This window comes from Pristis pectinata, chromosome 1 (genome assembly GCF_009764475.1).
Source record: "Pristis pectinata isolate sPriPec2 chromosome 1, sPriPec2.1.pri, whole genome shotgun sequence".
Lineage (NCBI taxonomy): Eukaryota > Metazoa > Chordata > Chondrichthyes > Rhinopristiformes > Pristidae > Pristis > Pristis pectinata.
The window spans coordinates 20,360,941-20,388,245 of NC_067405.1; the positions used below are offsets into that span (position 1 = coordinate 20,360,941).

The 27,305-nt window shown below is 39.4% G+C and overlaps 1 protein-coding gene across 1 annotated transcript in view; it reads right to left on the reverse strand.

Moving 5' to 3' along the window:
* LOC127576242 (kinesin heavy chain-like) overlaps positions 1 to 27,305 on the reverse strand; it is a 116,153-nt gene that overhangs the window by 56,051 nt on the left and 32,797 nt on the right. The window contains 7 exon segments of the mRNA XM_052026728.1: positions 604 to 728; positions 4,547 to 4,634; positions 8,113 to 8,168; positions 10,285 to 10,333; positions 11,821 to 11,925; positions 15,330 to 15,403; positions 18,425 to 18,515. Of these exon segments, the coding sequence (XP_051882688.1) occupies positions 604 to 728; positions 4,547 to 4,634; positions 8,113 to 8,168; positions 10,285 to 10,333; positions 11,821 to 11,925; positions 15,330 to 15,403; positions 18,425 to 18,515 (588 nt within the window).

Consider the following 27,305-nt stretch of genomic DNA (forward strand, 5'->3'; position numbering starts at 1 on the left):
TTTTACTATTCTGTTAGGAAATACCATGGCACATACATACCTAGGAGAATTTTATTTACTGATCATTTGTTCCCTTACAAAAGGAATGTATGCTAAATAAATAGACAAATTTGAAGTTTGATTTCTTTTCCACTCCAATCTGAAACATTCCCTAGAAGTAAAGCTACAGAATATACCCTTCTAATGATGGAACAATGGAATGATAAAGGCCGCAACTGAGCAAACTGAATTTTTCCACAAAACACATCACATAATTTAAAAGGTTATGGAACTGAACACTGCCTTTGTTAAAAGATTACATGTCCACACTAAAAATTTTAATCAAATTTAAATATTCACCCAAGAAATTGTGCAAATATATTGCCTGTGGTATCACTTGCAGTAATGAGTTCAAAGAATTAATCAGATGTTTGTTCTAATCTTTCAGCACTGGCTCCATGGACAGGAGCAGAATAACTGCTGCACTAACTTTTCATTTTAGACTAATTATATTATGACAAAGAAAAAATAATTTTTGACAGGATCTTGCTGATGGTTCCAATTACCCTTCACAGCTGATAGTTAAATCGAATTCACCAAAGAACCAAAATAATTATATCTTACCTTTTCACTACCAGCTAAATCCACAAGGTAAAGCTTTCCAGAGAGTTTCTTTCTCAGTTCAATGTTCTCCTGCTTAATGTTAATGAGGAAAATGCTGTGGCTTCGGGAGCTGTGTTCATTCATGTCTGCACAGGCAAAAAGTCAGTCAATTTGAAGCCTAGTTCAATTAATTATTGCTTACATATTTAATACTTGAAGGGAGGAACTGAGGGAGCATCCAGGCCTCCTCTGCCACTGTGCATCCCACAAAATGCAAGAGAAAGAGCTGAATTAGAGATACAAAATGCAATCATTTGGCATATTTCAATGTTTTGTGCTTTATAGGTCTCAGCTTGAATGTGCCTGTTTTGCAGAACAGTATAATTTACTAGTGATTAAAATGAAAACAATGCAATTCCAAACAGTTAGCCCTTTGGCGAAGAGGAGCAAACATCTTTAAAATAATTCACCACTCTAAGAATACATGTTCCAACTAAATTTGTCTCTTGAATTTAGTTGCCATTTGAGATTATTATTTTTTGGACAGACACAAATAAAATTACACTTAGAAGTATTTGCCCTGAAGATGATATCTCAGACATTTAAGGACAGTTCCTTGGCGGACTGAAACAGACCATTTCACTAAACAACCCACTTAATTCAATGAGCATGAATTATAACATTGCTGTGTTTTTCCACAGCAGCAGCTCCTCTCTTTGGATTAAAGATATTTTTCTCTTACAGTCCCAATATTCTGTCAACTTATTTGACACATTCACTTCAAAGAACTAATGTTGCAAGGAACTTTCTTGCCTGCACATTTCCTCTCAAAATTCACAGCCAGAAAAATTGAAAATTCTCAAAAAAAATTGTTGCCAATTGTGGTCCAAGAAATGCTTATTATTTAAGAACCATAGAACAATACAGGCCTTTCGGCCCCAATGTTGTGCCGACCTTTAAACCACGCCTAAGACTATCTAACCCCTTCCTCCCACATATCCATCTAACTTAAATTCCTCCATATGCTTATCCAACAATCTCTTGCACTTGACCAACGTATCAGCCTCCACCACCACCCCAGGCAGCGCATTCCATGCACCAACCACTCTCTGGGTGAAAAACCTCCCTCTGACATCTCCCTTGAACTTCCCACCCATCACCTTAAAGCCATGCCCTCTTGTATTGAGCATTGTTGCCCTGGGAAAGAGGTGCTGGCTGTCCACTCTATCATGTCTCCTCTCATCCTCCTTCTCTCCAAAGAGTAAAGCCCTAGCTCTCTTAGTCTCTCCTCATAGTCCATACTCCCTAATGCAGGCAACATCCTGGTAAATCTCCTCTGCACCCTTTCCAACGCCTCCACATCCTTCCTCTAATGAGGCCGACCAGAACCAGGACACTGTACTCTAAGTGTGGTCTAACCAGATTTACTTCGTGGCTCTTAAACTCGATCCCACGACTTATGAAAGCTAACACCCCATAAGCTTTCTTAACTACCCTATCCACCTGTGTGGCAACTTTCAGTCATCTGTGGATATGACCCCCAGATCCCCTCTGCTCCTCTAAAACTGCCCAGGATCCTGCCATTTACCTTGTATTCCACCTTGGAGTTTGTCCTTCCAAAGTGTACCACTACACACTTCTCCGGATTGAACTCTATCTGCCACTTGTCAGCCCAGCTCTGCATCCTATCAATATCCATCTGCAAGCTTCGACAGCCCTCCACACTATCCACAACACCACCGATCTTTGTGTCATCTGCAAACTTGCTAACCCACCCTTCCACCCCCTCATCTAAGTCATTAATAAATATCACAAAAAGTAGAGGTCCCAGAACAGATCCCTGTGGGACACCACTCGTCACAGCCCTCCAATCCGAGTGCACTCCCTCCACCACAACCCTCTGCTTTCTACAGGCAAGCCAATTCTGAATCCACACTGCCAAGCCTCCCTGGATCCCTTGGCCTCTGACCTTCTGAAGAAGCCTACCATGCAGAATCTTGTCAAACACCTTACTAAAATCCACGTAGACCACATCCACTGCGCTACCCTCATCAATCTTCCTGGTTACCTCCTCAAAGAACCCTATCAGGCTTGTGAGGCAAGATCTTCCCTTCACAAATCCATGCTGGCTGTTCCTATTCAGTCCATGATTCTCTAAATGATCATAGATCCTATTTCTTAGAATCCTTTCTAGCAGCTTACCCCCCACAGACGCAAGGCTCACTGGTCTGTAATTCCCTGGACTGTCCCTACTACCTTTTTTGAATAAGGGGACAACATTCGCCACCCTCCAATCCTCCGGTACCATCCCCGTGGACAACAAGGACTCAAAGATCCTTGCCAACAGTTCAACAACCTCCTCCCCCGCCTCACGAAACAGCCTGGGGAATATTCCGTCAGGCCCCGGGGACTTATCTGTCCTAATATTTTCTAACAGCTCCAACACATCCCCTCTCTTGATATCTACATACTCCAGAACATTACCCTCACCAACACCATCCTCAGCGTCATCAAGACCCCCCTTCTTGGTGAATACTGAAGTGAAGTATTCATTGAGAACCTCATCCACTTCCACAGCTTCCAGGCACATCCTCCCACCTTTGTCTTTAATCGGACCTACCTTTACTCTAGCCATCCTTCTCTTCACATACGAGTAAAAAGCCTTGGAATTCTCCTTAACCCTACTCACCAAAGCCTTTTCATGTTCCCTTCTCGCTCTCCTCAGCCCCTTCTTAAGTTCCCTCCTTGCTACTCTAAATTCAAGAGCCCTGTCTGATCCTTGCTGCTTACACCTTATGTATGCTGCCTTCTCCTTCCTAACTAGTTTTTCCCTCTCTTGTCACCCATGGTTCCTTCACCCTGCCATTCCTTCTCTGCCTCACCAGGACAAATTTATCCCTAACATCCTGAAAGAGATCCCTGAACATCGACCATATCTCTATAGTACATTTCCCTTCAAAAATGTCATCCCAATTCACACTCTCTTCTCACCTTACAGCCTCATAATTCACCTTTCCCCAATTAAATATCTTCCCATCCTCTTTGCCCCTATCCCAATCCATGACAATTCTAAAGGTTATGGAGCAGTGGTCGCTGTCCCCCCAAATGCTCACCCACCGATAGATCTCTCACCTGACCCGGCTCATTACCTAAAACTAGATCTAATATGCCATTCCCTCTAGTCGGCCTGTCAATATACTGTGACAGGAATCCGTCCTGGACACACTTAACAAACTCCGTTCCGTCTAAACCTTTGGCACTAAGCAGGTGCCAATCAATATTTGGGAAGTTGAAGTCTCCCACTATAATAACCCTGTTATTTTGCATCTTTTCCAAAATCTGCCTCCCAATCTGCTCCTCAGTATCCCTACTGCTACTGGGGGACCTATAGAATACTCCCAGTAGAGTAACTGCTCCTTTCTTGTTCCTAACTTCCACCCATATTGACTCTAGAGAGGATCCTTCTACATTATCCACCCTTTCTGCAGCTGTAATATTGTCCCTGACCAGTATCCTCACCCCTCCTCCTCTTCTCCCCCCCTCCCTATCCCTTTTAAAACTCCATTTATATTGAAAAAATTAACAGCCTCTTATCCAAGCAATCCATTTTAAGAAAAAAGTGCTTAACATAACATCAGCCAGGATCTTACAGGCCAATGTTGGAGAAAAATAAAACCATTAAAGGGAGGTTTAAGGCAGGCAATTCAAAATCTAGAAACTAGTTACACAATTTGATAAAGAAATCTTACATTAGTTCTCAGGAGGAAAACCTGGCCTTCATCTCCTCAGAGGAGAAATTTACCAAAGCAAACCCTAAAAAAACTAATGTTTTTTTTATGTACTGTATAGGAATTAAGTTTTTAAAATTTTCTTATGTTAACTTAATTCTGCAAATAGACCAGATCCTGCAAAGCCTCCAAACCAGCAGAAAATGTTACTGAAGCAATAATAACAAAATACTTACTGGTAACAGCTACATGACGATTCGCCTTTCCTTCGTCAATAACATCCATCACCTCTTCAGGACTAGAAACAAATCTCTCTGTACAGCCCTTTTAGAAAATTATTAAATAAAAAATTATTGGAAACTTTCCAAAGAGTTGCAAAACTAACGGAGCAAATAGACGTTTTAGCTAACAGTTAGAATGCAGGTGATATTTTCATAACTTTCTTTAGCACAAAATCACACACCTAAATAATTTTGGCCAGCAGCTGTTATTTCTGACTAACATTTGAAATAATATCCAAAAATGAATTCATGGTGTAGCTCATACATAGAAACACTAAACCAATTCCTTTCAGTTCTGCACTTACCCAAATACTCCCAAATTCTCAGGTTTTTCCACAATTACAGACACATAGGAGGACCAGGAGGAGGAGGAAGAGGAAAGAGCAGAAGGAGGAAGTTCAGCTCCTTGAGTCTAGCCTGATATTCAATAAGATCATGGTGGACCATTGATCCACATCTAGAAGTTCATCATTTCACCATTCCCTTAACAGCTGTGGTTAATAAAATCTATCACTCTCAAATCTGAAGTCAACAATTGGCCTAGCATCAATTGTCATTTACTTAAAACAATCCCCAATTTCCACTAACTTTGCATATAGGTGTGTTTTCTAACTTTGATCCTGGAAAATCTGCTGCTAGTTATTAAGATTATGCCCAGTCCTGGTCCTAGATTTCCAAATCAGCAAGACAGTTAATCCTTATCTACTCCTACTTTCCCTTACTACTTCAAAATCATCAGAGTTCCTTTATCTTCCAAATTCAATGTACAACTGGAATGATATTACCTCATTGAGCCTTGAGAGCTAACGCACCACTCCAGTGCATTTTCAGTGCACTCCATCTGAGGCCAACATGTCCTCCCTCAGTTATAGTGCACAAAAATACTCAAGGTCTGGTTAAATGGACCGTTATAGAGTTGCAGAACAACATCTATTCCCTTGAGTGGGGGATAAAATGGGATTAGTGCAGGATTCATGAAAATGAGTGTGTGATGGTCAACGCAGACTCAGGGAACCAAAGAGTCTGTTTCTATGTTATATAACTCTATTTTAGTCCCTATGATATAAAGCCAATGTTCCATCAACCTTTTAAAATACGTTTTATAGCTATCAATGGTCTGTAATGATCCATATTTATGGTTGCATTGGTCTCTTCGGACCAGTACTGCTTCTGGATTTTCACTATTAAAAAGGATAGGCGTAATGTCTAAATGTCCAAAATGGATGATCTTACGTTATCACATTTTGAAATCCATTTACCAGAGTTTTGCCTATTAATTTAATTCATTGTTTCTTTGTAATTTATAGCTTCTATCCAAAGGGCTCAAAGTGCTGCCCCTCTTTGCGTCAGTAACAAAATTGGATATGTGGAATTCTATTCCTATATCTAAATTATTTATAAATACAGTGCTATGGAGACAGATCTGAAAAGACTCCATTAGTCACATGCTGCTGATTTGAGTATTTGCTGTCACTTAGCTGATTTCCTAGCCAAGTCAGTTCATTGGGTGCCTTCCTTCCCAGAGCACCTTGTTCAGAAATTGGCAAGCAGCATATTGGTAAGGGAAAAATTAGTGAAATTATTTTACTCAACAGGTTTCTATAATCTGGAACACATTGCTTGAAAGGATGACGAAAGCAGGATTTACTAGTAATTTACAAAAACTAAAGACATCAAAAGAAGAATTTTTCAGAGCCATGGGAAAACAACAAGAGAATGTGAATAACTTAATAGCTCTTTCAAAGAACTAGCACAGGTGCAATAAGCCAAATAGTCCCTTTGTTTTGTTCCTCTCATTTCAATGTTTGATTTGGCATCAGGCTCCCATGAAAGATGCACATATTCTGGGGCTATCAGATCAGTTTAGCCAAATCCAAGCAGCAGTACACCACTGAGTGAATAAGTATGGGTGTCTCTGTTTTATATGATCAATATGATCCCAGTCCGTAATATCTTGCAAACCCCTCATATTGATTTTCCTTCATTACTACAGATGAACTACTGAAGGAATAATTAAATAGAGTTAACCTCAGACTATGCTTCTAACAGTTTGAATTTGAGACCTTAAGAGTGGTTTAAATGTAGCCTAGTAGTGTCAACTAAATAATACTGCACAATGACATACAGCACCATTAACTATAAAATAATTTTGATCCAAATCTCTAAGTATCATCACAGGAGATTCGCTGCTTTCTTAAAATCCACAACTGGATACAGAACCTATTCAATGTGAGAGTGCTTGTAAAACTTAAGAACATATTCAATTTTGTTCTTTCAAATCTCATTTGAAAGCTTTTCATTGTCAGCAATTTCTATTTTTGCTTTTATATTGCATGGAATTTGCAACAATGATTGTGTCAAATTACAAACAGAGACATGTCTAGAAAACTTACCTCAATAGTTCCCTCCAAAAAATGGTGCCATATCAATTTTTTGGGATTTAGGGTACTTAATAGCCTGTAGATAAGTGGGACTTGAAATACAATGTCACATGGAAACAGAAAAAGCACTTTGAAAGCTCATCCTCAGAATTTAAATCCTTCCCTCCTCTCCTGGTAATGATTACTTTGCAACACTGTTAAAGTAAGGGTGCATTGTGTATGTTCTGATCATTTTTGAACCAATTGCAATTTAACTTAATGTGTTACAATCTTATGAAGTTCAAGAAGATTGCTATCTTTAGTGGGCTAACATCGACTCAATTCCAGGAAATGTAGCTTGCATGAATGCACTTACAATTCACCAGCCACAATACTAGTTCAAGACTGGGAGGAAGCAATGATTGAGGTGGGGAACAGGTATTGTTTTAACAGCAGGACCTGCAACAACTTTCATATCTTGGCTGCAGCAAGTTTGAGAGTCCAGACTCTCCAGACAGGGTGCTCACCAGACTGGTCTGAGTGTGGAGAGGCGTCAGGAGGAGGAATTGGATGGTGGGGATAAAAAGCAATTGTGGAGTGGCGCCTTTGGCATTGAGGTCAGAAGGGTTATGTTAGTAAAGGATGTGGATTTGGATAGAGGTAACTGGTATTCTATCATGGAAAAGGGCTGGGATGTCAGAACGGCACTGGGGGAAAAAAAGTCTGCTCATCCACCAGGCCTTTAGCTTGCTGGTTTCCTGGGGCCCAGAAGATTTTGGTTTAAAATTCCCACCTCAGTTGCAGTCAATTTTAGCATGTTTGCCAGGACAGACATTTCTGGATCACCATTCATCTACTGATTTACTTGCAAGAAGAGTTGGAAAATTTTGGGGTTCTCTTCCAAATTAACAGATTTAAAGTGCCCTCAAATTCCAAAATGTACCCATGAAAATGAGATATTTGCAGTATTACAACATTAATATAAAACTCTTTAATCATTCATTGAATAAAACCAAAATAAGGCTGCCATTCCTTGCAGGTTTTGGCAGATTAAATGTAGGTTGGATGGCTACATAATGTTAACACTGGATTGAGCTAAGACACCATCATATTCTTTGTTGCAACACTGAAGATTGTTGAATATTTAGAAATAAATCTCACCTTAACAAAAGGAACTCTGTTTTTATCCTCGTGTACTGAAAGATTTGTTTTTGAAACTGTAACAAGAAATGAAACAAATTAATTTAGTTTAGAATTTAATCAGCTGATACTCAGTTGAAGTAATGCATCCAATATAAAGGTTTCCTGGTGTTACGGACTCAGTGAAAGTCCCTTTAAGATAGAGAGTGTGTATGTGTGTGTGGGGCGTGCTTACGTCAATAGAAGATAAAGGACGTAATGACGTTGTTGAAGAAGTTAGAAGGAGAGAGAGAGAGAGCGAGAGAGAGAGAAGGGAGAGAGACACCAGCCTGCTAGTTTTCTCTATCGACGGATGAGAAACAATAACTGTGTTTGCCACTGAAATCCATGTATGGAAGTTGGAAGTAATCCGGTGGAGTTCACTTTGTTGCTGACCTGTAGAAGGAAACAGGTATTTGTGTGTGGACGGCCACGATTCAGATGCTTTTCGGGGTGAGGAAGTCACTACCGAGTAAACACTGAAGTGTCGCTGGGGTTCCATCGTGGAACATTTGGATTTCGTATTTACTCTCTCTCTGTTTCTCTACGTCTACGTCTTATCTTCAGACAACGGTGGTTGTTGAAGAAGCCCTTGCTCATGTTTCACCTTATGGCTTGCGGAACTGAACTTTAAGAACCATTCCGGAACTGGGAGTTTTGGACTTTGCCGCACACACACACACACACACACACACACACACACACACACGAAGAGTTTAGTTTTGGGGTTAACGTTCGAGGTTTAACATTTTTGAATTCTAACATACTAACATTTTTACTTTTATTTTACGTATTATCATAAGTAGTGATTAACAAAATAGTTTTTAACACCGAATCATGCTCAGTGTGTTTCTTTTGTTGCTGGTTCGTGACACTGGTCAGATGTTCTGTTGCTTCTTTTGTGAACTAGACAATCATTTGGAATACATGCAATTTGTAAAAGAAAGACTTTACTTTTCGTTTTGTAAAAGGACAATCAATTTATAGACTCCACAACATTATTACAATTAAGATGGATGGAAATATATGCAATAAGCAACAATAAGCATGTTCTTGTATAATATAAGTCGGTGAGAAAGTTGCTTCATAGCCAAATAAAAATAAAACAGATGAGTGAGGTTAAAATTACTGCTCACCCTTAACTGCCTTTTCTTCAAAGCCTGGCCACATTCTGTAGTGATGCATCATCTAAAATCTGCACCATAGTCTTGTGGGGAATTATCACTAACACATTCTACCAACAAAAAAAAATGCATTTTTCTCTTCATCCCCCAATCTTTCTCTATTCATGTGGCTACATTTCCTTTCATACCCCATCTATTTTAAAGTGTGGCAAGTCTCACCCCACACATTACCAGTGGAGCAGTAAAACAGAGACATAAGAGTCTGAAAATGCTGGAATATGGATCAGTTCTAGACCCAAAACATCAACCATCCCTTTGCCTCCACAGATTCTGCTCGACCTGCTGAGTTCCTCCAGCAGTTTGTTTCTTGCCACACATCAGCAAATGTCTTCTAAAGATTCACTTTTACAATGTTCGCTAAATTCCCTTTCTATACTCTTAGGATTCTCTCAAAAACACAACAACATTAGCCAAGATAGACCTGAAATTTATAAATACTTGATGACTCCCTGAATGATCCCGGGTCTCTTTAAACCTTCACGAAGTTTGTTCCATCATTGACACCAGCAGGCCAGATTTTTGAATAGCCCCATTAGGAGTTTTTCTGCTTCACCAGAGAAATATTCTTCCCTCAACCAATTTAATTCTCCTCCTAATTTATCTCACTGCTGTTAACAGAATCTTGAAGTGTGCAAAAATGACCAATTCATTTGCCTCCTCAAGAGTCCCTAACCTTCACTATATGTACCTATCATTACCAAGAGTGTTTCAGGTAGGTGATAAGACACGATATAATTGTGATGCAACACACAAATGCTGGAGAAACTCAGATCAGGCAGCAGCTATGGAAAGAAATTAACAGTCGATGTTTCCGGCTGAGACCCTTAATCAGGTCCTGTTTGTTGCTCCAGATTTCCAGCATCTTGCAGTCTCTCCTGTGTCTCCATATACAGTTAATTGTGATGCATTTATTGGGTTACTTTTATCAAAACATTAAACTCCCTTCAAAAAGGTAAAAACATTCTCTTACCATCCAGCAAATCCCGAATTTTGTCTAAATAGATCTCAAAATAGGAAACCTGTAACAAAACACAAGGTATTTTAAATAAGATCATAACCTCAAAGAAATCTCATTTAATTGAAGATAAAGCAAGTTTCCTGCCAGCATTACAATGTCACTTGTTTGCTAGTTTTTGCCACAATCATAAAGATCAGTTATTTTATATAAAAATATCGAAAGATAACGAGTCCTGTTGCATTTGGTGACTGCTACCTTGCTCTTATCAGGCCAGTGTATGTTCCCAATTATTACCTACAATCTCATTTCTTCGGGAGATTTTTCCCATGCAACGTCATGTTGCAATTACATTTTGATTGCAAAGTAGAAATTATAATATGTGTTTTTTGATGCGTCTGATAACACATACTGCTTCAGGAATTTTATTTAGTGAATTTATCTTCTGTCTCCGTTTACTTCTGTTTTTAGCTTTAGAACTATTACAAGGGAGTATAGTGTCTGTTCTTTTCTGTAGCAGTACATCACAGGTTGTGTGCACTGGCCATTTATAAGACCTGCACCGTAATGCTAACCAAAGAGTCACAGCAGAATATCACAGAAAATGTTGCCATTTTGATACCTAACATAATCTGGAAGTTCACTATAAATTGTATTAATTTAGTGCCATTAACATGGTAAAATGTGCTGAAGTACTTCGCAAGATCGTTATAAGAGAAAATTTGACACCAAAACATCTAGGAGATAACAGGGCAGCTGAGCAAATACTTGGTCAAAGAAGTTGGTTTGAAGGAGCTTCTTATAAGAGGATAAGGGAGCAGAAACGAAGAGTTTTAGGACAGAAATTAAAGTTACAGCCACCAATGAAAAGAATTGGGGATGCTGAATTTGAGATGCCAGAGTTTGAGAGGGGAGAAGCCATAGGAGGATTTAGAAATGGGGAAGAAAAATTTAAAATTGCATGTTACTTAACATGGAGCCAGCATAGATCAGCAAGTAAAGGGCACATTAAAAGTTAGGACAGCATAAACTCAAAATTTATGGAGGGTGGAATTAGAGAGGGTGGCAGAGTGCTTTTTAATAGCTCAAGAGCTGACAAAGGAATGGACAAGCAAATTGAACACCATTGCACATGTGCTGGCTTACCTTTTTCCAAATGTCCTTATTTAATTCAATAGTTTCAGCCTCACTGTCTAGTGAGTGTGTGTATAGTGGCACTCAAAGGTCCCACAGAGAATGAATTACATAGGAGGTGGTTACCTGGTTGCATATGCAAAGATGCACAAGTGTAAGCAGAAGGAATCAACACTATCAGTAAGTGAAAAGAAAAACTCCAAAGATCTGGGCTGCCTTCTGCTATTACGCAAGAACCAATATTGTTCAGACTGCTAGAAGACAATACTAAATTGTTATTTTCATACCCAATTGATGCCAACAGAAGTACAAATTCAAACACAAGCATGGCAAACAAACAGGTCAACAGATTGTCACAATGAGATATAAAGACATAATTACTGAAAGAGATCACAAAAGCTGCTACTCTACATTTACCTTAATGTGGAATTCTAGATTCTCATCCATGGAATAGATGTGATCAAAGATGTCATGAGCTATCCTTGGAATAATGCCCATCAGCTGAGGATTATGAAGCTTTCCCTGAAGATATAAAAATCAACAAAGTCCTCAAGATGTGTTGCAAATTGTCCTATTATTTAATGAGGAAGAAGTCATTTTCCTGTCACTGCATATTAAAACAAATTAGATTCACTTCCAGAATAATAAATCACCTAAACCATTAACCTTTAAAGTATATTGGAGGCACAAGAGACCCACTGAGTTCCTCCAGCAAATTGTTTATTGGTTAAAGTATATTGAACAGCTTTATAATCCTGTAAAATAATTTAGTCAATTACAAACAGTGTATTGACTGGTTTCACCAAAATGTCATCCTATCTTTGATAAAGATTAATATTTCATGTACATCTGTGTGTGAAACAGAGTTTACTAATTGCTGAGAGAAAGAAAACAGTTCCCTAATGCATCAAGAAAAGCATCAATAGTGTGTCGGCAAAGGGTGGTGAGAAATCAAGGCCAAGAAAGGAGAGGTACTCCTTCAGTGCCTAAGAGGTTCTCCACAATGTCAGCACATCTGGGGCCATTAGTTTTGTGAACTCACATGCCAACTATAATTTCACATTAAACACATTATTGAGGATTCTGACCTAGCCTAATTATTTCCAACAAGGGTCAAGCCAATCATCTCCTAGGAGATCCAGAGCAGGCCAATGCATGCCTGCTGCTGTTTACAGAGCAAGCCATCCTGGAAGGGACAAAGGGAACAGCTAAGTACATTAATTCCTGGTAAAACCACAACATAATAAATACAAAATACAATTTAAAATGCTGATTCTCGTGAAACTATGAAGACTTCTACAAGGAATGCATTTATTATCTTGGTACAAGTACCGAACAACTATATTCTGTTTAGTACTCAATTTGAAGAGCAGATAATTTACAATGAGAGAAAAACATGGAATCTGAAATAACCAGTTTCAATGAAGTCAGCATCCGTACAATTAAAGAAATAGACTGCAGTATTGAAAAGATGCCACTTAGAAGGAACATCTTAGCCTCTCAAGGAAACAGGAATCTGATTGCTCTGCTGCAGATGGACAACTATAATTCCAATGTGACATACTAATCATGTATTTAGGAAATAAAGTAAATATGCAGAGCAGGAAACAGCATTATAGCTCCATAAGCCTGTTTATTAGTTACTCTACTCTTACTTCTCACCTTCCTCCATTTATCCTGCAGACCCTTTTCTCAAAAAAATCATAGTGATCTCAAGCTATTTACAATACTTGTTTCAATGGCATTTTTTTGCACCTTACCTCAAATGCTGTATAATGCAGCCCTAATTTCCATTTGATCTTAACTTTGGAATTATATCCTCCTTTTTTATTTAAAAACAAAAAGGAATATTTTGATATTATCGGGTCTCCTAAATTTCCCCCTATAAATATGAAGATAGTTTTTGTCATCTCAATGTCTCCATTTTTCCAAAACAATTCAAGCGCACCTTCCTCTGGATTCATAAGACCTGATGAGGTGGATATTCTGAAGGTGATGTAGGTCAGGTGGGCACTTAGTAATGAGGTAGGTAGGTAGGTGATGTCATTTCCAACCCCTGACCTTTCATTCTAATGCAAAGGCACCAAAAGGATTTTTGGTCCAAGCTCACCAGAAGACTGTAATTGAGCAGAGGTCTTGGAAGCAGACAGCAATCATTCACCCAGGACTTTGTTGTGAACAGTCATCAGAAAGTCACAAGATGCAATTGAGGCCCAGGTTAGCTGCAAATTCAATGGGCCAAAACATCCTTGTTGACCATTCCACAGATGACCACCAATGATGTCTGCCACCCAGGTCAGCATGACATTGAAGATTACACTTAAACTGAGCCAGCACATCCAATAACCCCTTCCTCCACCCCCTCTCCACTGTTGGACTGAGTCCAGGAGTAGAGCACAAATAAACCAAGCTGAGGGGCCAGATGCACTACCTTCTCAACTTTAAGTCAGTAATTTGATTAAAAAGACAAGTACAGTTAACTGGCTTATATTTCTTCATTTTATGTTCTCAGTATTTTCTAGTAACTTAAGCCATTCAAGTAATTTTTCTGCCATTATTTTTTTATTATTTAGTTCTAGTCAAGTTGCTTATTTGCAACAGATCCAATATTAATTTCCTAATTTTTGCAAAATGTACAAGATATTTCTTTCAACATACTGGGCAACATCTTTTTTTCCTGCTTGTGCACATAACATTATAAACTAAGTCTGCTTTTGGATTAGGTAGTAATGGGAATATAACTGTTCACAATTTGTACAAAAATTATAAATGCATTCTTTGCCTTCCCTTCATGAACAAGAATTTTGATGTCAACTCTAGAAGATCTACCAGGGTTAGGGCCAGCGTGAGTTCGGTATGTCTGGTCAAAGCAAAAACAGTATCTTCAGATGAACTTGCTGGTGTTGTAACCTTGGCAGAGGAGACCACCAGTGACAAATGTTGAGATGGTTTGGTCTTGGTATTGCAGGAATTACTAGGAATAGCTGGTTGAACAAAGCAAGTCATTTTGTCAAAAGCAAGACAAATAAATGAAAAATTGGCATATAAAAAAAATTAAAAGATAACTCGTGGCTACCAACTGCAATGAGGCACTAGCTTGAATTAACCAAATCCTCTCACTGTGGTTCTCTCTCATGATTAGGGTAATTCTGAAAAGATCACTGAACAGAATCAAGCAGCAAGATGGTGCAATGCACAACATTATACTCAAATGTAGGATAGGTTGAGTGAGCTAGGGCTTTTCTCTTTGGAGCGAAGGAGGATGAGAGGTGACTTGATAGAGGTGCACAAGATGGTAAGAGGCATAGATCAAGTGGACAGTCAGAGACCTTTTTCCCAGAGCAAAAATGGCTAACACAAGGGGGCATAATTTTAAGGTGAGTGGAGGAAGGTACAAGGGTTTTTTTTTACATATATATATATATATATATATATATATATATATATATATATATATACATACATACACACACACACACAGTGTGGTGGGTGTGTGGAACGCACTGCCAGCAGAGGTGTGGGGGCAGATACATTAAGGATATTTAAGAGACTCTTAGATAGACACATGAATGATAGAAAAGTAGGAGGGAAGGGTTAGATAGATATTAGAGCAGGATAAAATGTCAGCACAACATCATAGGCCAAAGGGTCTGTACTGTGCTGTAACTTTCTATGTTCTATTCAATATAATTTCAGGTGTAACTCCATAAAGATAACTAAGCATACACCACAGAAGGCTCTCAAAGGTACGAGTACTGAAGGGATCAAGGGGCAACCAGATGCACTTACGCAGACAGGGGGGAAAAGAGCAAAAAGTGAAAACTGAATTTAGTTTCCATATTTGGCTATTCATGTCAAAAGTATTTTCAGAAATGAATATTTTCTGCTTTTGAAAGCACACCTCAAGGCATACATCAACCACTCACCTCCATGGTATGCGTTTTCCCAGAGGATGTTTGACCATAAGCAAAAATAGTTCCATTGTAACCATCAAGCACATCTGAAATAAACAGAAAACTAGTAGCATTAATTATGTAAGCAAGTGTAATCTTAATCTGTTACAAGTACGTTGGGTATGCGTTTTCCCAGAGGATGTTTGACCATAAGCAAAAATAGTTCCATTGTAACCATCAAGCACATCTGAAATAAACAGAAAACTAGTAGCATTAATTATGTAAGCAAGTGTAATCTTAATCTGTTACAAGTACGTTGGTGCTCAAATTAAACTCTTAAACTACTGCAGCTTAATCCGCACAATGAATGACCATTCCGCTTCAGAAATAATTCACCGGCCAGGAGGAGGATGCTGGCATTTTGCAAAAGTAATCCAGTTATTCTGCGACTTCTCCCATGCTAACTCTTTTTTAAACAAAACTTCAATTACTTGTGTAATTCCTCTGGAAAGCTGCATCCCACATGGTGAATTCCAGATAACAACTATTCATTTCTTTAATGTTACCCCAAGTGTCCCTTTTTGTTCCTTTGTTTTCTCTGGTTCTCAACACTTCCACCGTTTCTCTTTATTCCTTTGGTCTAGCCCCAAAGTCTATCATATCCTCTCTCAGTTTTAACACCTCTACCACAAACTGCCAGCTTTCACGCCACTAAATGCAAGCTTTAAACCTGCAAAATGCAACCAAGTTCAGGACACAATGCAGCCTAACGAAAAACTCACTGACAGATTCTAGCTGGTGAATCTATCAGTATGCTCCACCATTGAACCAAGAGCATGCTGACTATCAGCAGTGTTTACACTGGGCAAATCTGCTCTCAGATTCTCTGCCATGTTGGAGTAGGCACAACGTCTGCGAGCCCAGTTACTTCAATGAAGAATGTTACTTGGTTTAATCATTTATTTTTTGAAGTGAAGTCTTTTCAAGTAGTTTTTAATTTTTAAAAGATTAATTTTCAATATATAAATAATTAATGTTTAAATAGTTTTCAAGTGCTCCTCAAAGTTAGATACCTTTCAAAATCTTGACAATTGCACTGCAGGGAGTGTCTCAGCTCCAGTGACACAGGTTCTATTCTGACTTCTGGTGCCGATTGTGTGGAGTTTGCAAGTATTCCTGTGACCTCATGGCTTTGCTCTGGGTTTTCTATCACATTTCAAAGGTGTGCCAGTTGCTATGTTAATTGGCCACCGAAAATCATCCCATGCGTTGCTGTGAGATAGGAGAACTAGTGGGTGTTAATATGCATAGTGAGAGAGCAAGTTACAGGGAAATGAATGGGGAATGTGATTGATAGGAATGCTTTGAGAGCTGGCATAGACTCAATGGGCCGAAGGCCACTTTGTGTTATATGGAAATATTAGTATGACCTGTCACCTCAGTAATTGGGTCCAGAGTACTCTTTCCCAGCAAGTTCAGCTTTTTCGACCCAAACCAAGTGACTACAGGGCAATGAATGGGGAAATCAATGTGGCAAGTGCAAGCATTCAACACTTGTGAAAATGCGAAAATGCGAAAATGCAACTATGACTATGGGCAATGAATAGAAACATATATACTTCTGAATGTTGCTACCCAGTGCCCCAAGGATCAGTTCTTGGCCTTCAATGGATTTACTATATACATTACTGAGCTGAAAGTGGGAGCAGAGAGCAAGGTATCCAACTGGTAGGCGGACATGTTGTGATGAGGATGTTTGGAATCTGCAACAGGATATGGATAAGTTGAGTGAGTGTGCAACAACTTGGCAAATGGAGTTTAATGTGGGAAAGTGTGAGGTCATGTGCTTCGGTAAGAGGAATGAAAATGCAGACTCACATCTAAATGTGAAGAACTGCAAATGAGTGGAGTACACAGGGATCTTGTGCACTAATCACTAATAGTTAGCAAGCAAGTGCAGTGAGTAATGAAGGCGGCGAGTGGCACGCGAGCCTTTGTTGCAAGGGGATTGGAGTACAGAAATAGGGAAATAATGCTGCAGTTGTACAAGGTGTTGGTAAGGCCACTACCTGGAGTAGTGTACATAGTTTTAGTCCCCTTAAGTATATACTAGCATTGGAGGCAGTCCAAAAGAGATTCACTAGGCTAATTCCTGGGATGAGAGGATTATCCTGTCGCGAGTGGCTGAAAAGGTTTGATCGATATTCTGATCTTGTTGAAACATACAAGATCTTTGGGGGTTGGGGGAGGAGGCAACAGGATAGATACCAAGATGTTTCCACTTAGTGGAAGAGTATCGAACAAGGGGACATACTTACAAAATATGGTGATGGTCATTTAAAGCCGAGATGTATTGGAATTTCTTCTCTCAAAGGGTGATGTATCTCTGTAATTCTCTACCCTGAGGGTTGTGGAGGCTGGATCACTGGAGGTACTTAAAGAGGTGGTAAATAAAATTTTGTAAGATCAGGGAACTCAGGGCTATGTGGACTGGCACAGAAGAGGAAGTGAGCCAATGATCATTGCGAATGGCAGGGCAGGTTTAAAAGGCCCAGCTGACCTACTCCTGCTCTTACTTTCTTGGTGTACTCCAAAACCTAGGACATCACATCTCCAGGAAGTTCCAGCGACATTCCCACAAAGTTACTGAATCTTTACATTTCAAACTATGCACACAGGTTAAATACTTCTTCAAAAACTTTGATTTCTACAAGTGAGTTTCAGATTTCTCCCCATTCACCAGACAACAGGGACTTGAAAAAGTTATTGTTCTTTTCACTCAGGGTTAGGGTTAACCCTGAGTGTCCTTCGGTTTCGGATGGCCTCGTCTATGGCCATGTTTACCTGTTCTTTTTCATCCTCCAGTCATGCAATACTCTGCGCAAAACACTTTTGAGGGAAAAAACTGAAATTCCACATTTGGAACTACAAATATTACTTTGCACAATATATTTATACAAAGCAAAAAAATGCTGGCATATAATATTACTGAAAGACTAGAAAGAAAAATTTCTGGCAAGAACTTCTGCATTTGGCAGTGAAGACAATTGTTCCCAATTGTGCTCTCTCTCTACACCTCAAAATGACTTAATATCAGCAACTTGAAAGCAATGGGCTGCACCACCTACCTTTAACAATCTGCTTGGCACATGCATTGTAAACTTGTTCCTGGGTTGTGTTCGGAGAAAAAACTTTGTCAAATATGAAAGGTTTTCCTTGCTGGAAGAGGAAAAAGAAAATTCACGTTGCAAAACTCTTCGAAATACATGGGTTTTAAATGAATGATTTACTGCTTGAGACCACATCACCCAAGTGGCTCTGAAATTGATCCAAATGCACATTTAGCAGGCAAGAAGATAGACTCTCAAAGATTGGAAAACTGGTAGCTGTGCCCAAGATTTCTCAGACTGCACTTCTAGACCCAAAACTCCTACCCCATAGAATGTCAACAGACACAAGGGAAGTGCATGGCCTGCAAGCTCAGCAAGTAACATCAGGTTTGCTTGGAATTTTTTTTTTGCAATTCTTCCATCAAAGCTTGGCCATCATCCCAAAACTCCTTAACGTAACAGCACAAGGGGAGTTTCTCCAACACATTAACTACAACAGTTCAAGTAAGCATCTCACCTCCAGTTTCACAAGGGCAGTCGGGGTAGCCAATAAAGGCTGACCTTTCCAGCAACACCCATATCCCACAGAAACATCTGCACCCTCGGCATGCAACAATGCAGCCTGGGTTCTTGGGTAACAGAACAAAGCTGAAATTGAAAACCAAAGAAAGCCTACAAATGCTGAAAATCTGAAATAATAAAAAACAATATTTGAAAGAAAAGAGAAAGAGCAATCAAGTCAATGACCTTTTAGTAGACCCTTCCTAATGCTGATGAAAGGTCAGTGACTGGAAGCATTTACTCTGCTTCTTTCCCCAGGAAAGCTACCTGATCTGCCAAGTAGCTCCAACGTATTCTTTTTTTATTATTAGGGAATCACATATCCTGTTTAACATTCATTTATTTCAGTGCGTACAGTCAATCTCATATCGTCCCTCATACCAATAAAATAAAAGCCCTAAATTAAACAGATGGAACAAATTGTACCTTTTGACAGAATCATGAAATATAAACTCAAATTATTTACTTCTCCCTAAAGCTTTCCTCTGAGGTTGCAATTCTGCAATCAGTCTGTTGTAGCAGGTTACCTCGGAGCTGCTTGTGCTATTCTATTGATCCAGGGAGCTGGAAGTCAAGATGGGTGACCTCCTGATGCACCTAGAATATGGCACGAGTGCCTAGAAGGTAATTTCTGTTTGGTAGCTGTTTTATTGATCCAGATAACTTAAATATTTTGCAAATGCAACTCCACATTGTGTTCTTGCTTTAAAAACAGATGGATGTCCTAGTAGGAAAATATTTGCATTAAAAAAAAATCAAGTTAAAAATAAAAAGTCTTAGAAATAACCACCTGCACAATTACACGATTGCACATTCAACCTCTTCCCTACAAATGGTGCACTACCCAATTAAAATGTAAACGTGTAGATGAAAGCCTAAGTATCAGGAAGGGACAATAAACCACAACAGTCAAATTAGATGTCAGAGCTACTGCTCTCCATGGAAAAACAGCTATAAATGGGTCCGTCAGCATTTATACCTCGAGCTACATGGAGAAGCATCCGAGTGAAAGCTGCATTGTTGAACTGCTTCCAGCCAATCTGCAGTCCTCAAAATGCTGCAGTTGCCTGGTGACTCCCACATTGCACACTGCACAATTGCTGGTTACCCTGGTCTCCTGACGGTTTGTTTACAGCTGCAAAACCGACAAAGTCTTCTGAATACATCTAATCTACCCAAACATCAGCATCTTTCATTATCCTTCCATTCTTTATGAATTAACTGTGTTCTCATATTACTTACTTTGTCAATTAGATATTTGGTCATAAAAATATTTAAATGTATCATCCAAGTAGAAGAGCACTTAATAAGTTTATTCAAAAAAAATATTGAACACGCATTGCAGTGATATAAATCATTCCAGGCACATCACTTCACCAGCATGTGACATGAATAAAATAACAATCAGCACCCTTTCCTAACCACCACCTTGGTCAACATTTTCCACATAGCCTCTTTTGGAAAGCTTTAGCAGACTACATGCTTTTTTGCTTCACAAGGATTCGCAGAAGATGTGATGTACAACAAACAAAAACGGAGAGAGAAGATTTTGGTCCTGTTTTGTATTCTGCTCTGAGTGCAGCAGGTTTACGTCAAGAAAATTCCCAAGCATAAGCAGATAGCTTCTTGCAGCCTTACAGATTAATATACTGATGCCTAACACACCATAAAAATAATTACTTCTTAGGCACAAGCCAGCTGAGACTGAGTTTTGATCAAAGTACAAGCATTAAACAAAAATTTGGTAATTAAAGGGAAAGCATTTAAATTGATCACAACTGCTTTTTCACGATTAGCATATTAAGGCATACTAATTGTTACTTGCCCACTTGGCAGGTACAGCTGCTACCTTTAGTATAGCATTTACTACAGGGTTTTAAGCAACACAATTCTGAGAAGTAATTATTGATCAGATCTGCAAAATTGATGAGATCAAGGCTCGGATATGGCAAGTATCATTTGCAGATGGTGTCCAACTTGAAATGGTAAAGGGGTTAGTAGTTGATTTGGGTAGCTAAAGACACTGATGAATTGACAGACACATCAGGTCCTGATACAGGGTTTTGACCCGAAACGTTGACAATTCCTTTCAGTTGCTGTTCGATCCACTGAGTTCCTCCAACAGATTATTTGTTGCTCCAGATTCCTGCATCTGCAGTCTCTTGAGCCTACAAGGGAGATGGACATGACTGCAGAAATATAGTATTGTACTCCAGATCTGGGAATTACTGTTTAAAATTAAGGGATCACTTATTGAACTCAGAGAGAAGTGACTTTTGTTTCTTTCAGAGGGTCAAGAATCGTTGGAACTCTCTTCCTCAAAGGGTGGTGGAAACAAGAGTATTTTTTTAAAAAGGAAAAACTAAATAGATTCTTGGCAAGCAAGGAAGTGAAATGTTGCCAAGGGTAGGCAGGAATACAGAGTAGATCAGCCGTGATCTTATTAAATGGCAGAGCAGTCTTTGACCTCACCATTTCCCCCTCTTCAGAAAGGAATCAGTTCTTAAATCCAAATTTGCTTTGCTTGGAGGATGTCTGCCCAACTGTAACATAAGTGTTGGAAATACAGGAGGAGGCCATTTGATCCTTTGCACTTGCTCCACCATTCAACAAGATCAAAGCTGACTGTTTACCTTAAGCACCACTTCCTACCCTATCCCTATATCTTTAATGCCTTAACATTCAATAATCTATTAATTCTGTCTTGATATATCCAGTTGAAGAAATGTATTCTCATCTCAGTCCTGAATGCCTGATTCCCTTACTTTAAGACTTGACCCCTGGTTCTAGACACTGCAGCCAAGGGAAGTGGCATCCCTGCATCCACCTTGTCAGAGTAAGAATTTTGTAAACTTCAAGAGAAAAAAAAAGCACATTATTTCAAAATTCTTTTAAGACCAACCACAGACACCAAAAGACTGAATTCTAGAGAACTGCAGGCAAAGATCACAGGCAAATGGAGGAAACAAATGTGGTGATTACCGGATATTAATACCTCATGTAGAACCATAGAACACTACAGCACAGAAAACAGGCCATTCGACCCTTCTAATCTGTGCTGAAACGTTATTCCGCTAGTCCCACTTACCTGCACCCAGTCCATAACCCTCCAGACCTCTCCCACCCATGTATCTATCCAATTTATTCTTAAAGCTTAAGAGTGAGCCCACATTTACTACATCAGATGGCAGCCCGTTCCACCACTCTCTGAGTGGTTCCCCCTAATGTTCCCCCTAAACCTTTCCCCTTTCACCCTAAAGCCATGTCCTCTCGTACTTATCTCTCCTAATCTAAATGGAAAGAGCCTACTTGCATTAACTCTGTCTATGCCCCTCATAATTTTGTAAACCTCTATCAAATCTCCCCTCATTCTTCTACGCTCCAAAGAATAAAGTCCTAACCTGTTCAATCTTTCCCTGTAATTCAACTCCTGAAGACCTGGCAATATTCTAGTAAATCTCCTCTGCACTTGTTCAATCTTACTGATATCCTTCCTATAGTTAGGTGATCAGAGCTGCACACCATAGTCCAAATTTGGCCTCACCAGTGACTTATACAACCTCACCATAACATCCTAACTCCTATACTCAATACTTTGATTTATGAATGCCAGGATGCCAAAAGCCTTTTTTACAACCCCGTCTACCTGTGACGCTACTTTCAGGGAATTATGTATCTGAACTCCCAGATCCCTTTGTTCCTCCCACTCCTCAGTGCCCTACCATTTACTGTGTATGTCCTCCCTTGATTTGTCCTTCCAAAATGCAACACCTCACACTTGTCTGCATTAAATTCCATCTGCCATTTTCTGGCCCATTCTTCCAGTTGGTTCAGATCCCTCTGCAAGCTTTGAAATCCTTCCTCGCTGTCCACTACGCCTCCAATCTTAGTGTCATCAGCAAACTTGCTGATCCAATTGACCACATTATCATCTAGATCATTGATATAGACAACAAACAACAATGGCCCCAGCACCGATCCCTGAGGCACACCACTAGTCACAGGCCTCCAGTCTGAGAAACAATCATCCACTACCACTCTGTCTTCTCCCACACAGCCAATTTCGAATCCAGTTTACAACCTTTCTATGGACACCTAGTGACTGAACCTTCTGAACTAACCTCCCATGTGGAACCTTGTCAAAAGCCTTACTAAAGTCCATGTAGGCAACATCCACAGCCTTTCCTTCATCTACTTTCTTGGTAACTTCTTCAAAAAACTCTACTAGATTCATTAAACACTATCTACCACACACAAAGCCATGCTGACTATCCTTAATCAGCCCTTGGCTGTCCAAATACTTGTATATCCAATCTCTCAGAACACCTTCCAATAATTTACCTACTACTGATGTCAGGCTCACCGGCCTGTAATTACCTGGTTAATGTAGAAAACTATTTACTTCAAGCAGAGTTAAGACTTTTTCCTCCTTTCTCTAGGTGTGACTCAATGTCGTAAGGTTAGAGTTAAATCTGAAGAATACATGCACAGAAGTCTGCTTAGTTACAAGTATTTTCTAATGGAAATGGCAAACCAATAACAAGCATAACAATAATTGGCCAAATAGTTACCTGGCTGGAGAGATGGTAAAAGCATTTTAAAATGAATGTGATTATGCAAGTTACTTCCACTTTGGAATAGGATAAGGATGACTGAATGGCACCAATTATCTTTACAAATAGGTGCTTGGCAGACTTCTCACTCAAAAATGGGCCTCCTGTCTTGTAAAATCAGGTTAATAAGAACATACTGAGAGTAGGCTTGCCCAGCCATTTAATAAGATCCTTTGCAATCATGGCCTCCAATTCCACTGGCATTTAAAAAAAAATCCATCAATCTCAACTCTGAACATACTCAGTGATCCAGCATCTGTATCCCACCAGAGATGGAGAATTCCAAATATTTACAAACTTCTGTATAAAGAAATTTATCCTCTCAATCATAAATGGCTGATCCCTTATGCCAAGACCCATGCCAATTCAGCTACTCTGTCAAGCACTCCCAGAATGCAATCAGCTCTCATTCTGCTAAACTCCAGTGATACTGCCTTGACACGCCAGATGTGAATTCTCTGCTGGAGGGGAGAGCTAATTGATCTGTGTTTAAAGAAAGCAGATGGGTGGTGAACCTTCCTGCTTGATTGACACAAAATGTTCTCATCAGGTGGTCTACACAGGAGGTATGACATATAAATGCTAAGTCTCAAAACAAAATGCTATCCCAGAAATTGCAACTTGTACCCAGTTAAGTGAGTTAAAGAACAAGTTTAATCTATTTCCTTCTTAAACCACATCATGGAAAAGTGAATTGGAACTTAATATTCAGGCCAAGGGTATCAATTTTGGCATCAAATTTATTTCCACTTCATTGTCCTATGTACTCAACTCTCACCAAGGCAGATGTAACTTAGCTCCTATTTGCCAGAACCATTCCAGGTTATCTGTTTGACAAAATAATCTGAGGCTCAGTATCAATCAGCAGAATCAGAAACAAGCACAAAAACTAAATCAATCAAGTCCTATTAACCCAGCCATAGAATGGTTTTGCATAATAATGGCAGACCAAGGTCACTTTAATATCCAAGATTGGTAATATATCATAAAAATGTTATCATTGTGCTTCCACTGCTAAGCATGTCAAATGCAAGTACATAATGTCTCTTGTATGGCATGCTATTATGCCACTAGGCAATTCCATCTTATCCTGAAATATTCTCTTTTGTTAATGCCTTTGACAAGCAGTCAACTGTATTTCTAGCATCCTCCTTTAGTTTTAGCTAACTGTGAGTGAATTATAACTCTGATGTATTAACATTGTGTTTTTTGACCTTATTTTAAAATCAAGGTTGTTAAATTAACTTTTGAATTAACAAATTAATTTTTCTGAAACCTTCTAATCTCATATCCAAACACCTTCCTGTACCTCCTTTGAAAGCTCTTGAGCATTCCCCAAATATTTCTGTTTTGATTGCAAATGTGTTCCATGACTCGCACACTAAACATCAGATCTTTAAAAGCAGTAGGAGCAGTCAGTTGACCGCTTTGCTGGTCTGCACTTCAATAAGATGATTATGGCTGATCTTGAGAGACTGCATAATCTACACCTGCTCCTTTTACACCAGGTTGATTTTAAATTCAAAATTACCTAGTTTCTGTCAGATGAAACAAGTTTAAATCTCTCTTCCTTACTTATGCTCAGGTGGAACAAGACTGAAAAGATGACAATAAAGCATTTGGGCCTAAATTTTATGTTTATGAAATCTGTTTTCCTGAGAGAACGCTCTGTCTTGCAGCATAGCAATGCTGTAATAATGCTGAAATAGCAATAAAACTAAATTGCCTATAGCACAGTTATAGGCAGAGGTGTCTGTACACGTGCATCGAATCCCCTGGAACTTCTCCACAATAGAATTCTACAGTAAAATTCCCTGTTCACAAAACATGCATTAGCTTGCCACACATCACTTATCAATTACACCTTTCTGGTGCAGAAGAGTTTCTAGGTTACTGTATAACGGAGACGGGTCATGGCAGGCGACAAGAATCGAGGGTGATGAGGACAATGACTGCATGTGCAATTTGAGGGACTGAAAGGGGAGAGAATAGTGTACAGAGTGAGTCAGCTGGGGAGGATGGCAATTGCTCAGTTTAATATTAAGAGAAATTAAAACATTTATTCTTCTGAGCCACTTTAGTGTAAATGCAACCCTTGTTGAGCATTCTACATTATTGGAAAAAAAGAGAGGGAAAAAATATGGAGGGGGCCACAGGGCAGTGTGCTGTCATTTTACTCTGAAGATCAAGTTAAATGTTTACCCCCTAGTGTTTCTGTGCAGAATTAGGGCGAGGACACGATGTTGAAATGGGCTTCAGTCTTTGAGTGCTGGGCCTGGAGTGGGGTAAGAGTGTCTCTTGAATTAACATCAAAATGATCAGCGGGAGTGGTGGGGGGTGGTGTGGGAAGCACACATGCTTATTATCTGCCTAAAATCTATTTGGGAGAAACATCGCTAGAAGAAGTTTTATTCCGATGTAGATTTTGAAGCAGCTTCCTGGTATAAATGTAATGATTGCAGGGTAATGGGGGTGGTTGTGGGGGAGAGCAGAGGATTGGTAGGGCAGCTCTTTTCCTGCACCCCTCAATTCCTTTAATGTCCAGAAATCTACTAATCTGTTTGACCAAGTCTCTGCAGTCCTCAGGGGTAGCAAATTCCAAAGATTCACTACCTTCTGCATGAAGAAATTTCTCATCTCAGACTTGAATGGCTTGTACCTTAATCACTGGTTCTCAGGTCCTCAGCCAGGAGAAACATTCTCTTCCGTGCAGCACATCCAATCTTGTAAGAATTTTGCAAACTCCATTGAGATCTCCTTTCATTCTTCTAAGCCCAAGAGAATACGGGCCTGGTCTACTCAACCTGTCATCTATGCTGCACCTGCACGCTGGCCTTCAGTGACTTGTGTACAAGAACACCATGGACCCTTTCAATCTAAATGGTGCACAAAACAGAAGTATCTGCCATATTCTTGCCTACTCACTCAGCATGTCCATATCCCCTTGAAACTTCTTTATGTCCTCATCCCTACTCACAATCCCACCTTGTTTTGCTTCATCAGCAAATTTGAAAATATGGCGTTTGGTCCCTTCGAACATATCACTGGTGTAGATTATAGATAGCTGGAGGTCAAGCACCAATTCCTGTCATGTTTCACTAGTCACAGTCTGAAAAATATCCATTTATTTCCACTCTTTGTTTTCTATCTAATGAAAGTACTCCTAATCCTTGTGCCCTAAACCTGTTGATCAACCTTTTGTTTGGGACTTAATGAAAAGGTTTCTCAAAATCTAAATACACTACACCTACTGGTCCCCTCTTATCAATTCTCATTGTCACATCCTCAAAGAACTCCAGTAGATCAATCAAACATGATTTTCTTTCATAAATCTATGCTAATACAGCTCAATCCTGCTACTCCTTTCAATGTATTCTGTTATTATTATTGATTCCAGCATTATCCCTACTATTGACATTAAGCAAACAGGTCAATAGTTCCCAGTTTTCTCGATTCCTCCTTTAAAAGGCACAGTCACATTTGCTTCCCCCACTTCCTCGGGAATAATTTCAGAATCGATAGAACTTTGGAAGGCGAGAATCAAAGCAATCATTATTTCTGTAGCCTCATTCAAAATTCTGAGATGTAGACCACTGAACCCTTGGGATTGACTGCTTTTAATTTCACCAACCTCTAATAGGTGTTTTAAAATAATGCTCATTTCCTTCAGTTGCTCATTCTCACTAAATGCTTGGTAAGGGTTTTGCATCCACAAAGCAGACAAA